This window comes from Mytilus edulis, chromosome 4 (assembly GCF_963676685.1).
Source record: "Mytilus edulis chromosome 4, xbMytEdul2.2, whole genome shotgun sequence".
Taxonomy (NCBI): Eukaryota; Metazoa; Mollusca; class Bivalvia; order Mytilida; family Mytilidae; genus Mytilus; species Mytilus edulis.
Window position 1 is genome coordinate 10,642,096 of NC_092347.1, and position 13,639 is coordinate 10,655,734.

Below are 13,639 nucleotides of genomic sequence, written 5' to 3' on the forward strand. Positions count from 1 at the left end.
TAAGAAGATCCTGTATGAAATCAGCCTGATATGAATAATGGAATAAGTCGGCAAGTAGAGGAGCACAATTGGTCCACATGGGAATATCGGTTGTGTGTTGAAAACACGCCCTTCAAACGGTACAACTATACCGTCAATCAAGAAATCCAGAATCTTGATAACGTCAGTTTTGTTTTGTTTGAGTTAGAGTAATTTTGTAACTAAGTTAGGTGTATTCCTCTCTTACAAAAGGTAATAGTATCTACGTTGACCCGTTGTATTGTTTTGTGCATTAAGTTTAAACTCAAAATTAGGCCCTACATTTTAATATCTGCTTATCACATATGATCACATATATAGTTGAATAGTTTTCGGGGAACCGAAACATACCAATTCGGTCTTGCATCTTTTGCAATAAACCTTGGTGCAATGAATGTTACTTATTTAAATACATTTGCTACAAAAAGTTTCTTTGACATCAAACTTATTGAAAATTGTTTTTGTGGTACCTCTATTCTTATTTCTGGTAAATAAGAATAGAAGGGCATTACATTCATACTTGCTACAATGTATTAACAAACAAAAAAAAAAAAAAAAAAAAAAAAAAAAAAAAAAAACCGTATGTGATCGAAAAAAGTCACTTTAAACTACGACGTTTCTTACCGATACAGCCCGATTGCAAAAATTACTATAAACAATAAAAGGATCCACACGAAGAACACGCATTTTAGACTAAAATTTGGTTATTACTTGCTCAGAAAATAGATGAAAGTATAGTGCTGTAGTAACGCTATAAAAGAAAATCTAATTTGAGAAACTATAACGAATAATATAATGTCTGGTACCTAAAAGCCCTGTTTTGGGGTTCTTGATTATTTTTATTTTCCGGATGTAGTCAGACAATCATCAACTCACAGACAGAATGTTGACCTAATATAACTCTTGGTGTTTTTTATGCTTTTGAGCGTGTAATTTGTCCAACCAAAATAATAGCATTTTCTATTAGGAATCAACAAACAAAATGAGACATATAAGTAACATCAAAAACTGTGGGATGAATAGACACAGAATGAAAATGAAAATATTTTGATTCACAAATATTTTAAACAGGTATGCGTATTTTTACTTATTGCGCTTCATAAGGAAGAAATTATCACACGACGTGACACAATGTGTCATTCTTTTTAGAAGGAAAGACAAACGGATATGTTTGAAAAAAGATCCCGGAAGAAGATCTAGGACAAAAACTGAATAGATAGATTAAATGAATTTACTTAAAAACAATAATTGGCAGTTAAATTCTTACTATTTTCTGTAAAATGTTCGGTTTGCTGACTAACTCAATTTAACAAACTGTGTTTGTGGTTTTGGTTTAAGGTATTAGTATATTGTTTCTTTCAAACAAAACGGGTAATTACACAATAATATTTATAAAATTGATGGATACATATAGGTAAATATAACATGCATAACAAGACGAAAATATATTTATGTGATATGAATATAAACATTGCGTTTTATAATACAGCATGATGAGTCGGCTATTCAATTAACTCGATAGTTCAAACGGTAACAACAGTCCGTATGAAAACATTTTGTTTTACAAATTGTGACTTGGATGGAGAGTTGTCACCTTGGCACTCATACCATATCTTCTTATATCTACTTTATTCTGTCTACGAAACGACCGATCTTTGCTCTTACTCCTAAATACCGCATGCAAAGCTTAGAAGCAGTAAAAACAAATTGATAAGTCTCTGGTTTGTCCTGGCATGGGTTTGAACAATGGATGCCAAGGGGCAGATCCAGCCATTTTAAAAAGGGGGTTCTAAACCCAGAGTAAAGGGGGGTTCCAACTATATGCTTCCATTCAAATGCATTGATCGTCCAAAAAAGGGGGGTTCCAACCCCCGGAACCCCCCCTTTGGATCCGCCACTGATGCCACAATTAAAAAACAACAACATCAGGGAACCAATGATGTATATAAACATACAATTATTTTAAAACAATAAAAATACAAAATTTTCACCAATATGAGATTCATTATTACATCAACAACGGAAACGGAATTGCATTTCTGAGAGCTGTAGAGGGTTTTTCATCCACTCAATTAATTTAGCAGTAGAAACAATATAAACGTCCTTCATTTGCTCAAGTTTGTCTAAAAACATTTCAAAACCTCGCGCATTGTTTCTATAAGCTGAATGAGTAAACCAAATATGGCGAAAGTTAACCCCGAAAGGAGTTTTGTTTGAATTATAAAAATTATAAAAATTGTTCCAGAGAAATTGAAAAGTTTCTTCAGCAGTCTTTGGAGAGAACATACATCCATCCACGTAATTACAAGGATATCTGTTTAAATAATCTTTAACAGGAATATTTGGAACCTCCCAAAGTCCACGATATTTCTTTTTCGGACATTCTGGTATTATGCAATGATCTTTCCATCCATAATCTAATGTAAATGGCCAAACTTTTTCATTTTCTTGCAATACTAGAGTGGAATCATATTGCAACCCTTCCTCAACAAGTCCAGAGTACTGACCGTCCCCAAAGGGTTTAAGTTCCGGACTCCGCCATCCGGTAACCTGCACTCTATTTCGTTTCATTCTACCTTTTTGCTGTGCTAGCTGACGACGAAACTCTGCTATGTTCGCTATGGACGACGAAGATCCCCGCATAGCTATTTCTTGACTCTTATTATTCAAGAAAGAAACAAACGAGTCTCTTGATCCCTCTTGAGACACAAAAAACGTACTTGATATCGGACAGTTATTAGGATTTTTTCTATCTCCAGAAAATATTTTCTTGAATCTAAAAAATACTCTAGAATCTATGTCGCCATCGAATGAAATGTACACGAATTGAGGCGTGTTTTCTCGGCCAAACCCGCCTGGAGTTTTACCTCCCTGACAAAAACAACCTGGCAGTTTACAATTTAATCCCTGTATACAGGTTTCCTTAGAATTTTCAGCACTATTTTGTTCACCGTTTTTTGATTGCACTGCCTGCTGTTGTTGCTTATTAAGAAAACCATTCCACATCCAAGACCAATTGAAATTATTAGATGATGCGCTTGAACTTGCAGGTTGTTGGTATGTTGGTTGACGATGCATTTCTGTTGGTCTATGAGTGGCGAAGTCAGCAAATTTTGTTTGATGAGTCAGTTTGATATATTTATAGGTAAATGGCCATTGTTCAGATAAAATCGGAACAGAAAATGGTGATTTTGTTGATTTTATTGAAGTACTCTTAGTTGTTGTTGATGTTGCAGTTGTCGTCGGAGATGGTGTTGTTGATTTGATTGTTGTCGAAGATGGTGTTGTTGTAGTTGTCGTCGGAGAATGTGTTGTTGTTGTTGTAGTTGACGATGTAGTCCTTGTCGTCGTTGTTGTTGCAGCTGTGCTAGGTATTGTTGTAGCCCTTGTAGTAGGCGTTTTTGTTGTGTGCTTCACTTTCGGTGTAGATTGAGATAGAATAGGGACAACGTTTCCTGTTTTGCATTGCCAGGGTTGGAATTTTTTTATATCGGACAATGAAGTTGGATGTTTCATCCATGCTAAGACATGTTTTACAGGCACAATGTACACATCACTTCGCTTTAAGATTTCGGTGATGAATCTGTCCATAGCTCTAAAATTATACTTTGATACAAACCAAGCCGCATGCATATGTATTCCCAATGGTGCCCTGTTTCCTCTATAAGCATTGTTAAAATTGTCAATTAAATATTTGTATGCTTCAGTTTCATTTTTAGGTCTGTTGAGGCACCCATCAACATAATTGCATGGATATTGGTCCTTAAAATCCATCATTGAGTTAACAGGAAATTCCCAGAATCCTGGATGGGGTTTAGTTAAGCAAGGTTTCATTTGGCATTGATATGGCCATCCGTAGTCCGCAGTGAATGGCCAGGGATTGTGTGCTTTCATATGTCTTCTGGTGTAGGTAAGTGAAATATCATATTCGTACCCCAACTTTCGTAAAACGTCAGGCTGATAGTCCCCAGCTGTTTCCAGGAAAGGGCTTCTCCAACCTATTATTTCAGACTCGGGAATTCCACCAAGCCTTGCCAGATTCTGTTTTTGTAATCTTGCTTCTTTAAATAACGTTTGTTCGGTCCTAATATGAGAATGGTGAACACTATGAGACGCAATCTCCATTCCTCTGCCATAGAACTCTCTGACCTCTGCATATGATGTGTACTGGTTAGATACATACAAGGTCATTCCAATCGAGCATCCGTTAGGATTTGTTCTGTTGGACCGGAACAGTTTTTTATATAGCGGATCAACTAATGGCGTAAGAGCATCATCAAATCCAAAATAAACTATTTGCGGAATTTCTGATACACGCAAAAGAGGATGATTGAATGTAGAACAGAAACAGTTTGGTAGTTTACAGTTTTCTTTCTGTTTGCACTCCAAAGATTTGCAATAAGTTATTCCATATAGCATTGAAGTTACAAAACAGAACATCCATATTAACAGTTTGTCCATAGTTCACACTGTATGTAATCCAAAGTCTCAATTTCAACTGTCAGTTTCTCTTGTAGCATTAAGATCTTTATAAATATTCGTCATTAATATGATCATGTGATTTTTGAGAAATTGATGGTTTTCACCCAGGATGTAGCAGGCACTTGAATGAGAAGTTTATCAGCATGAAGTTAGATTTAACACCGACGTTAAGAACTAATCACTTTTTTGTTTTAGTTTTCAGAGTATTTGAAGGGTTATTTATTTGTGTATACCTATACAAACATTCCATTAGGCGGAGTCTTTTCGATTCCGTCAAGTCGAAAGTCAGTCAAAATCATTAATTGTAAATAGTAAATGCGTTAAAGAATTATACTTTTATATCGATGCACATAGCGTCACTTTCTTGATAATGATATTTTTCATATATATATATATGAAATAAAGTAGTTCACTTCAGGTAAGGCCAAAGTTGTGTTATATTCTGTTAAAGGCCACTTTCTGGTAGCTGAGTTGGCCTGACGGAGACGTTATATTCTGTTGAAAGGTCACTTTCTGGCAGCTGAGTTGGCCTGACGGAGACCTTTAGGTTACACATTTTATTACTTGAAGGGGTCATCGGGAACCAAATTATAAATCGACACGACACGGTCATAGAGTAAATCAAATATTTGTATATATCGGAGATATTGTTCTTGCTTATACTTTTTGGTAATCAAATAATACAGGTACTTTCCTCTGAAAAATAATTATATTATAATTATATATATACTTTGATATAATACAAGGTGGTAAATTAAAGTTTATAGGTTGTTTTTTCGGACACAAGTACTAGTATATTATATTTTTTTCAGAGACAAATGCATTGGCCAAATATGTTTAAATGACATGCCCAAAGTTTGATTTAAGATTAACTTGTTTATTATAGGCACAAATTGTTTTTGGTTCCAATGCAGAAACATTAAATTCTGTTGTGTTGTTGGCTGAATTTTACATTTAAATAGTTCTTTATTAAAGATTGACATCAAACCGAATGCATGTTAAGTTAAATATGGGTGCTTTTTCATGTTTGTGTGTTCTTCGTACGGGCTTTATCGTTGGTTCTAAACCCTTGACATTGCTCGAAGCAAATAAAACAACAAACACGGCCTAAAGAAAAAGATAACGATGTGAATCAATAATGAATATATATCGGGGATACAATGTTACTCCTTAGTGATAATGCATGTTAGTTATGAAATGACATGCCAACATTTTGATTAAAGATTTAGTTTGTTTGCTGTAGTTATAAATGTTTTATACGTGAAGAGAATAAGGGAAAACACATATGATCACTTGGTGTACTAATTACAGGCACACCCTATGACAATCACCGTATATTTGGTATTTTCCTGCTTGATCTGACCAATGAGGGAATTTTGCGCACATCATTTGAATTAATAAAGGATGTTTAAAAGTAAATTAGAAATTAGAAAAATAAAATAAATTGTCGATCGGATATGAGTTGACCCTTTAAGTTAACGAGTCCCATAAATTACTGTGCGACAAAATTTGTTATGAAACCGCAACAGTAAATTCTGACAAAACAAGCAAACAAGCAGTATAAACAGTGTACAAACAGGTGTGCTGTGTCTATGTGTTTCATACTAAGTAAGGTATTTAGACCGATAATACCCATGCGAAAATAACGCTTTTCCCAAATGTTAATTACTTAAAATCTGTTCTTCGATTGATTGATAGTTTATCATATCTGACCTAAACAAACAGTTTTGAAAAGTTCACACTACTAAGCTACAATATTATACAATATCAGATATAATCTTCAAAATTCTCATAACAATTATAGATTGACACTTTTCATCATTTTTGGTAAATAACAATCTGAAATTGGAAATTTAGACATTTCTTCTCAATTGCCATTGGTAAACTGGCAATTATTTACTAATTATTTACAATTATGTACCAAAACAGAAGCAAAAGTAAGACATGATAAAAACAATATTTCATACAACTTTTTGGTCCTCAATGCCCTTCAACTTCGTACTTTATTTGGCCTTTTTAACTTTTTTTGATTCGAGCGTCACTGATGAGTCTTTTGTAGACGAAACGCGCGTCTGGCGTATATACAGATTTTAAGTCCTGGTATCTATGATGAGTTTATTTACTACCACTGGGTCGATGCCACTGCTGGTGGAGATTTATTTCCCCGAGGGTATTACCAGCCCAGTAGTGCTAGCACATTTGTGCTGACATGAATTATCATTGATATGGTTATGTTTATAAATTTACTGTTCACAAAATTTTGAATTTTTGAAATACTAAGGCTTTTCTACCTCAGGCATAATTACCTTAGCTGTATTTGGCAAACTTTTAGTAATTTTGGTCCTGAATGCTCTACAACTTCGTACTTTATTAAGCCTTTTTAACTTTTTTGAATTCGAGCGTCACTGGTGAGTCTTTTGTAGACGAAACGCGCGTCTGGCGTATATACAAATTTTAGTCCTGGTATATATGATGAGTTTATTTCATACAAATTATATATATTGTACGTGATATTTAAAATAGCCTGTCGATAACTTATACCCCCGCTAATCATCTGCCTAATGTAGCGATTACACTAAAAAATGTAGATTCCTTTTCGTTAAAGATTGTTTTACAGATTTTAACCCAAATAGTTTAAATCTCTTACAATATTGCACTCTTGATCAGCTGTTGACACTGGGTGTCACGTTTATAGCACACGATTTATGTTACTCCTTTTGACCTCTTGTCAATAAGAGGTGTGTTACATTTGTAGCATGGTACATATGTCACTCTTTCTAAGACGCTTGACAATAAGGCTGGTGTTACATTTGTACCATAATACATACGTTACTCTTTCTGACTGCTTATAAATAAGGTTGATGTTACATTTGAAGCACGATACATATGTTACTCTTTCTGACCGCTTGACAATTAAGAGGACTGTCCCATTTGTAGCATGATACATATGTTACTCTTTCTGACCGCTTGGCAAAAAGAACAGTGATCATTCGTAACATATATATGTTACTCTTTCTGATCGCTTGACAATTAGAGGGCTGTCCAATTTGTAGTATGATGATGATACATAGAGTGGTTACTCTTTCTGATCACTTTACTTTAAGAGTGCTGCTACATTTAAAGTCACTCTTTTTGACTGCCTGACACTCAGGTTTGTCATATCTGCCGCGTAATAAATATAATGCTCTTTCTGATCGCTGGACACGAAGAAGTTTGTCATATCTGAAGCGTTATATGTATATTATACTTTCTGACCGCTGGACACTAAGAGGTTTGGTCATATCTGTAGCGTAATATATATATCATTCTTTCTGACCGCCCAATTGCCTAACACTTAGAGATGTGTCATGATTATAGTTACGTAAACAGATATATTACTTTTTCTGATCGCTTGACACTAAGGAGTGAAAATTCGTAGCGTTTCATATATATATATAAAAGAAGATGTGGTATGTTTGTCAATGAGACAACTCCCCACAAGAGACCAAAATGACACAGAAATTACCAACTATAGGTCACCGCATGGCCTTCAACAAGGAGCAAGGCCCGTACCGCATAGTCAGATATTAAAGGCCCCGAAATGACAATGTAAAACAATTAAAACGAGAAAACTAACGGCCTTATTTATGTACAAAAAATGAACAAAAAACAAATATGCAACAAATAAACAAACGACAACCACTAAATTACAGGCTCCTGACTTGGGACGGGCACATACATACATAATGTGACGGGGTTTAACATGTTAGTGGGATCCCAATCCTTCCCTAACCTGTGACAGTGGTATAACAATACAACATAAGAACTAACTATAAAAAGCAGTTGAAAAAGGCTTCACTCATCAGATGGACAAACATACAAGTGGACAGTCTTTTGGACCGCCTAGAAAAAAGAAGGATGCGGGCCCGCATTTGTAGCAGAAAAAAACCATATGTAGTATAACGTAATCAGAGATCAATATTTTAATTAGATTGGACGCTTTGGTGTCTTAAGATAAGGCCTTATATCAGGAATGGCATATGATGAACGATTGAATCAAACGCAATCAACGCTTCAATGAACGAAGAAACTGTATATGTATTGTCGATCTTTTGTTTGTTAAAATCGGATGTGGCGTTGCTTTCCCGTTGAAGTTTACCCTACATTTACTTTATTCAATATGAGAGTAGGTTACATGTCGCACTGACTGACTATTTAACCGAGGAATGATTATTTATCCATTTTAAACTATACATGTCGTTTAAAGAGCAGTGTTTATGCTATACATTTTGTTTGCACGGAACTGAAGAAATGACCCTTTAAGTTTCCGTATGACATCTTTTATACAGCTTTTGATGTTTAATCATAATTACTTTATTTACTTTGTCTTGACTAAATAACGTGATATAAACCTTTTACCTTACTGGTACATTAGAAACAAGAGAATGCTACTCTAAGTTTATTCAGTGAAAAAAACAAATGACACCAGATGCACATTTTCATCGATTGACGTGTTGCTGACAGCCAGATATTAATGTTGTATACGTATTTCTATAAGTCAGATAATACTAATCATGTGCATGTGGAAATTGTCAATGAGTTTGCATTCAAACGAAACACAAAGAGAGGTCAAAATATATTTTAAAGTAATATTAGTGTCTAATAGGACAAACAATACGACTTGATATTTATCAGTCTGACATAAATCATTATATAAATACAATACACTTTAGGAATTGTAAGTCACTGTGATTAAATACGTAGGGCGTGAAAAAATTCGAGTCGCGCATGCATTTACAACCTGCAAATAACATTAAATTTACTGCGTTCGACGAATATTCATAGATTATCCAATTCACCAAAAAAAAGAAAATACCCCCAAAATAGAAAATAGAAAAAAGGCAAAAGTAGAAGAAAAATATCGATGACAAGTTATGCTATATGGAAGGTACTCTTCCAAATTGGATAAATACTAGTAATATTTTGGGGGGCACCAGAAACAAGTTTATGTTACCTTTTCTTCACTTTAATAGTTTTCGTCTTCCCTCTTTTGTCTAAAACCATGCAATCTTTTGAAACACCCCAAACAAATTGTGAAGTTATTGTATACACCACCTCCAAAGTAAATTAACGCTTATCAAAAGACAAAGTTAGCCACGTTGGTAATACATAGAGTACCCTGTTTAACCTGATTATGTATCTCATTTTAAACAAATTTAAACCAACAATTTGAATGAACATATTTCTGTCTTTCGGGATCAAAATGCTGCGTTGTCACGATTAATTTTGATTAAAAATCAACAAAGGTATACTTTTTTCAAAAACAAATTGAATTTTTCAAGTAATACCATATTCTTATTTACCTAGACTATCTGACACACTGCTAAAAGTACAAGGAACTGTACTAGGACCTCTTCTCTTCCTATGCAGCATTAACGACCTACCAGATGCAGTTAAATCATCGGTCAGACTTTTTGCGGATGACTGCCTTCTGTAAAGGAACATAAATACTCGACATGACCATACACTCCTACAGCGAGACCTAAATAATCTTGAGATATGGGTCAAATTCTAGTGCATGCGTTTCAATGCAAAGAAGTGCTGTTTTTTTTTAGCACAAAGAACAAAAGACAGAACAGGAATAGCCTAGACGGACATGTACTACAACAAGTCCAACATAATCCATACATAAGCTTGCAAATATATTGGATGACCTGAAATGGACTACACACATCTTAAATTTAGCCAAGAAAGCCAATTTGAGGCTCGGCTTTCGAAGAAGAAATCTACGTTCTTGCTCAAAAGATTGCAAAAAAGACCGCATATATATCGTTAGTGAGATCGACTATGGAATACGGGGCCATAACATGGGACCTATATACACAACATGATAGCAATCCACTGTAAACGATTTCCAGTTAAAAGTAAACCTAAGAGGAACATGAAATCATCTTAAACATTTGATAATTTTGAAAGAGTCAATATTGTGACAAATTCAGTAAAGAATAACACTATAAAATTGAGAAAGGAAATGGGGAATGTGTCAAAGCGACAACAACCCGACCATAGAGCAGACAACAGCCGAAGGCCACCAATGGGTCTTCAATGTAGCGAGAAACTCCCGCACCCGGAGGCGTCCGTCAGCTGGCCCCTTAAAAATGTATACTAGTACAGTGATAATGGACGTCATACTAAACTCCGAATTATATGTACTATTCCATACAACGATCCCACTGGATTGTTTGTCGAATTTTGTGTTTTCTTAAAAAAAAAATACTGCATTTTTATTTAACGTAGTACACACTATTATAAAGAAGTTGAATCATTTATACAGGCATAATTCTATTTCAATATTTGTTGTACCTTTGAAAAGTATCAGTCTATGGAAGAAACGATTCGATAAAAGCTTTTCTTATATCAACGAGCGATATTGTCTTATATCAACGAGTTGCATTGTGGGAAATTTCAGACGAATGTTAGCATTTGTACGAAGAAAGGCAGATTTCTTGGTATAAAGTAATGATTTTTTTCTTAAAACAGGGTGACATTTAACAAGACATACGTCAAAAATTCATGAATGCGATACTTTTCTAATATAACTGCTATAGTTTTCTAATATAAAATTAATACGATGACACGTCACAATGCATGTCAAAAGAACCGCAAACATAATTCACAAACTTAGTTCATGACCGGCTTAATGTTTGAGGATCAATATCACTAAAATTTCGTATCTGTAACAAAATTAACGCTTACTTGAACTTATCATTTTGAAAATGTTGCTTGACCCTATTGATATTTGAAAGTGTTAACAACCTGTTCAGTCTATTGTTTTCAATCACAGGGTTTAACCGACTAATTCTGTTTGAAGTGATGATGCAATGGTGGAATTTTAATGCGGTTGTAAATAGTCTACCAACCTATTAGATTCTAATATAGGTCCAGTGGCCAATCAATGCATTTGAATGGGGACATATGGTTAATTGGACCCCACCCCCTTATCCTAGGTTTGGAACCCCCTTTTGAAAACGGCTGGATCCGCCCTTGAGGTCACACTGCTATAGCCTATCCACATGGGTAATATCGAAACAGACAAAAACTAGATATGTCAAAGCGACACGAATTGTTCCGTCTTAAAATGTTGAAAAATCTGCAATTTCAATAACAAATGTGGACACAAACATGATGGTAGTCTCACATGTCAAAAATCAGCTCAAAATCTAGAGGCTTATAGAAAAAGAGTCTGTATAACTGTGTTTTCAACAATTTTGGAAGTTGTTAACCCTTAATTTTGGCCAAAATTAGCGGAGCAAAACAAATTTAAATGTCATCTGCAAATCATCATAATTAGCTCACATACAAAAAAAATCAGTCCAATATCTGAAAGCATTTAGAAAAAAAGTCAATATAAATGCGATTTTTCAAATATTAAAACTTCTTTGCGGGCCGTATATACATATCATTACTTAAAAGAAGAAGAAAAACATTCATTCAAACAATCCAATCTAATACAGCTCCAAATAACAATGAATATTCAAATGGTAAAATAAATATTCCAAAAAAATTAAAATGTACAAATGCTGATGTCCCGAACTTTGAAGATACCAACTGAGTAGCCTCAGACTATAAATTGAACAACTTCAGATACAACGAAAGTCAAAAATCTTGTCAAACACGTTACAGAAAATGTATTTATTATTTACATGGAAAAAAATATTGAGAAGGAAAACAGTTCTTTTTTTGATATCAAAGACTTTCCCCGTTGGTAAATCGATATCACTATGAACATAATCAGCTCGCCGCCTGGACGCTCTTTTACATCGAGATGACCGTGAGGGCATTCCGATGTATTGTTACCACAGATATTTGACTTGCGTTTTTGACTAGTAATCGATCGTATAAATACGCGAAAATTTCTTAGTGCAAAATAACAATCCGTATCGCTTGTAATAAACTGCAATGAATACTAAAAAAAAATTTAAGAAAATAAATGAATAAGATGTAAATGTCTGTTGACGTTAGAAATGTATATATATTTTTTCTATATTTATACATTTAGATCGTTCAGTGCTGTTTATTTGGTATTTTTATTGACGTTATCGTTCTTGTACCATCATAACTGTCGTTACCTTTAAAGCTTTAGAAGTGTGCTAGTTCATATTGCACTTAACAAAAGATTCAGTACCCAAATGACGTTTTGAAGGACTGGAAAGCAGTTATTTATAAGGAGAAATTTTAAAGATTTATAGATATAAGAAGATGGTGCATGAGTTCAAATGAGAGAACTTTCCACCAAAGTAATAATTTGTTTTAAGTAAACCATTATAGATCAAAGTAGGGCCTTAAACATGGAGCCTTGACTCACAGCGAACACCACGCTATATGGGAACCGAAAACATTACTAGTTTAAACCATTCAAACATGAAAACCAAGTCTAATTTGTATAAAAAGGAGATTCAAAAATGCACAGGCCAAATGTTTTCGAATCAATCTAAACGAGGACAGTATGATTCATCTTTGTCAAAAGTTAGTTTCATTGTAATCAATAAAGAAAGTCTTCCATGCGTGCGTTGGGAGCATATCTGCTATACATTATTTCGGTGCGTTCATTATAAAATTTGCTAAATGTTATATATATGTGAACAATGATTTTGATACTTAGCTATTTGATTACGACATTGTTTATTAAACCCCATCGGTACTGGCATTTTCAAATTTTGAAAATGGTGGATTGAACCTGGTTTTATTGCGCTAAACATGTCACGTGTATGACAGTATCATCAAATTCTTTCATATTTACAACGATGCATGAACAAAACAGACATAATAGGTAAAATTGTCAACCTATGGATACAGTATTCATATATTAATACTAATATGTACTAATATTGATATAATAAAAACACCGCTATGATATTTTAAAAGTATCGCATTGATATTAGAAAAAATAGCATTTGTATATTTATGTATATAAGAAAAACATAACACTTCAAATTTTACACGGACACAAACGTTTGCTTCTTACTAACTTCTGAATGTATAGTTAGACTCAATTGTTGTTTATATTTTAACAATAAGTTTTAAAATTAGTATTCTCTTAACTTTTCGTTGCCGAAAACAACATTTTCCGCAAGGAATGTCTGCATATTTACAATTGATA

The 13,639-nt window shown here is 34.1% G+C and overlaps 1 protein-coding gene across 1 annotated transcript; it reads right to left on the bottom strand.

The window, feature by feature from the left end:
- Nucleotides 1-1,943: 1,943 nt before the first annotated feature.
- Nucleotides 1,944-4,692, bottom strand: LOC139518927 (uncharacterized). The gene has a single exon (XM_071310619.1). It carries the CDS (start codon nucleotides 4,477-4,479, stop codon nucleotides 2,032-2,034), a length of 2,448 nt encoding a protein of 815 aa, XP_071166720.1. The 5' UTR covers nucleotides 4,480-4,692; the 3' UTR covers nucleotides 1,944-2,031.
- Nucleotides 4,693-13,639: the final 8,947 nt, after the last annotated feature.

Coding starts and splice junctions, on each gene's coding strand:
- LOC139518927 (XM_071310619.1), bottom strand. CDS start 4,479: ATGGACAAACTGTTAATATGGATGTTCTGTTTTGTAACTTCAATGCTA.